Consider the following 3,162-nt stretch of genomic DNA (forward strand, 5'->3'; position numbering starts at 1 on the left):
AAGGGCAACAACTCTGTAATTAAGGGGATGTGGGCCCTGCATTTGGTACCGTGCACATTGCCTTAGTATGACTAATGTATATACCAAGGGAAAGTTTTATGGTCCTGTCTTTAATGCAGGCACAGTTATGCTTTGACACAGCATTTTAGCAAAGGACAATAACTCTGTAAAGGTTGTGAGCCCTAAATTTGGCACAGTGCACATTGCCTTAGAATGACTGATGTATACACCAAGTTTCATGATCCTATCTCAAATGCAGGCAAAGCTATGCTCTGAACACGACATTTTAGCAAAGGCCAACAAAGGGCAATAACTCTGTAAATAAGGGGTTGTGGGTCCTTACTATCGCACAGTTCACATCATCTTAGTATGAGTGATGCACACACCAAGTTTCATGATCCCAGCCTAAATGTGGGTAAAGTTATTTCATCATTCTTTTCCCAAAAGAAGACAATGCATTTGATGAATTAAAACAAAACACTTTTATTACATTTTAATCTTTAAACTCAGTTCAGATACTTCACTGTCTGTTTTCGTTCCTTATAGTTCCCAATATGACTGACTAATCACACACTTACATGTACACTTTCAGTCCCTCCATGTATTGGCTAACCAATCACTGGTCGACCTTTTTTGAGCACTTCCCATACTGAAGCAAAGTTTAGAATGCCCTCCGATTTATACCCACACAGGAACTGTATGGGGACATCAGCACTCTGGTGAAGTTCATACAAAAAACCAAACCTGGACACATCATGTCGCTGCAGACACAAAGAAGGCTTTTCTGAAGTCAAGACCATACTTACACTCGGGAGATCTCCATCTGTGTAAAACTTGACATACACCAGACCATACAAGCCCAGTGATAACTTTTTACCTAACTCATATACAAAGTTGTCGGGGGTGACTTGTAGCCAGGATATGGTTGTACTGGGACTACCTCCGTTGTGATAGAAAACAGACGAAACTAAAATGTCACCATGCTTTACACAGACTGATTGTATTTTCAAATCATAATTTAGTTTTTTTAAATTAGACAAATGTTCCAAATGATTTTTCCCAGTTACATGAAATGACAAAATCCTTTTCATAAAGATGTCTTTCATCTTACAAACAAAAAAGTAATGAATTCTTTCATTATAATAACATGTATCTAAAATATCAACAAATAAATCAGTTTCACATTCCTCTGGAAAATCCTGATAAAGTTGAAGATCCTCATCCGTATAGTGATTTACTTTCCAGAAGGTGTTGTCTTTGTTTACTCTCCAAACAATATTGAAGTATAATTGACTATCGTGAACAAACATGTTTAGGGCTGTTATCCAATACCCCTGATTAGTAAGCTCTCCAATGTGGGTACTCAAATCCTTATACTGTAGAAGTACACATACAATCTGTACCCTATCCTCGGACACAACTTTATAAAAGTTATCTGCCCTTAGTTCAGACAGGGACGGCATCACAGGATTCCACATTGGCAGATGTGGAACATGACTCAATGCAAATTTGACAAGGCCATTTAAATCCATGTCACGTGACCAAGAGTTGAGTAAGAGGACCCAGCTCAACCCTGACCTATGGTGCAAAAAGGTTGTTGATGTGCCTTCCATAGCCCCTGTGTGACCCCAGCTGTGACCTCCGTGCTGAACATCCAGTCCAAGGCCATACCACTCCTCTCCACTTTCATAATTAGGTCGCTGCAGCATTCTTTTGAATGTTTCTGGTCTCAAAATATGCATACTTGGGCTGTTGAAAAAAAATATCAAAATATACAAAACATATAACCATCTCACTGTGATATAAATTTTACAACAGAACAAATATTATGGTATTTAACATCATTTATCATTATATATAATTGACATTTAACTTGTAAGTTTTCTTTTTATGAAACATTGAATTGATTCTTATATATATACGTGTATTTTTTGCACTCTTAAATTGATGTTGACACCCAACAGTCTTGGTGCTATACAAACTGTTACTTGAACATAGAAGTGGTACTTGGAGTACATACTCATTGACAGTAAGTCTGTCAAACAGAACAAGGAGGTGTCCTGCCGAGGCCACCCAGCCTCCATACGACCCAGTGTCCTCCATCAGGAAGGAGCCATACTGAGGGGTCACCAGCCCCTCCCCAGGTATCACAGATGGAGCCAAACTAGGTTCACGGTTACTGTAATACTCAACCTGTGTGGATATAAATAAAGCTATTTCAATCATAAACAGTTTATATTATCTGAGCAGATTACGACAAAGATGTGATTAGTGAAATTTGAGCCATTTTATAAATATATTAAACTTCTATATGGCAGATCAATAGTTGTCTGCTGAAAACCCCCATCTTTTAAATTGGTTGGTTACTAAAACCTGTGGGTGTAAAAATGTGCATACTCTTAAACTTAGTTTAAGATAGATAGATAGATTGCCTCTTCAAAGTCCTAGATATATCATGCCTGCAAATTAAGTGCGGCAGACAGATTCCATTTTCAAGTTTGAGGCAGATTCCCACTAGAAAACATTTTACTTGTGCAAAGTCCTATGTATAGCTGAACTACATGTATCTCTACAAAAAGACTGACGGATTACCTCTTCAGGGTCCTCAACAGACTTCTTGGCTGTGCCAACATACATGTCCCTGGTGATCTCCCCCAGACATTCATGCACCAGGTCCTCATACTTCAGCCCCAGTCTCTTCTCTAGAGCCATCCCCAGCACCAGGTAGCCAAGATTAGAATAGGCATGCCGTTTACCTACAACATGTAGTCAGATGAACGTACATATGTATCCACCTCATCCACATACAAAATACATCTAAGCATGACCTTTTCATTTAAGCAGCAAATGAAACAGAAACACTGAAAACAAAACCAATACCAGCCAGAATTTGAAGACTTACAGTACATATAAAAAGATATCAACTTTTATAATAACTTGTGTGATAAAACTGAGCACCACAATCATAATGAATGGACTTGATTCAATTACAATTGTCAAAAGTGGGGAGCTGGTTTGTACAAATGTAAGCAGTTATAATAAATTACAATAAGAATGAAAAAAAAAAAAAAAAAACTTTTAAATTATATGTGAAATTTTTGTAAATTCTACTCTCCCTATCTTAAAATTTAAACTTTCAACCTAGATTTTTTCACAATTCCT

The 3,162-nt window shown here is 37.5% G+C and overlaps 1 protein-coding gene across 1 annotated transcript; it reads right to left on the reverse strand.

Annotated features, from left to right (window-relative positions):
• Positions 1–464: 464 nt before the first annotated feature.
• LOC110444462 lies at positions 465–2,943 on the reverse strand. Its single transcript, XM_021488837.1, has 3 exons — positions 2,593–2,943; positions 2,021–2,193; positions 465–1,749 (listed from the first exon to the last, which is right to left on the reverse strand). Exons 1-3 carry the CDS (start codon positions 2,710–2,712, stop codon positions 609–611), a joined length of 1,434 nt encoding a protein of 477 aa, XP_021344512.1. The 5' UTR covers positions 2,713–2,943; the 3' UTR covers positions 465–608.
• Positions 2,944–3,162: the final 219 nt, after the last annotated feature.

This window comes from Mizuhopecten yessoensis, unplaced genomic scaffold, assembly GCF_002113885.1.
Source record: "Mizuhopecten yessoensis strain PY_sf001 unplaced genomic scaffold, ASM211388v2 hete_36126982, whole genome shotgun sequence".
Taxonomy (NCBI): Eukaryota; Metazoa; Mollusca; class Bivalvia; order Pectinida; family Pectinidae; genus Mizuhopecten; species Mizuhopecten yessoensis.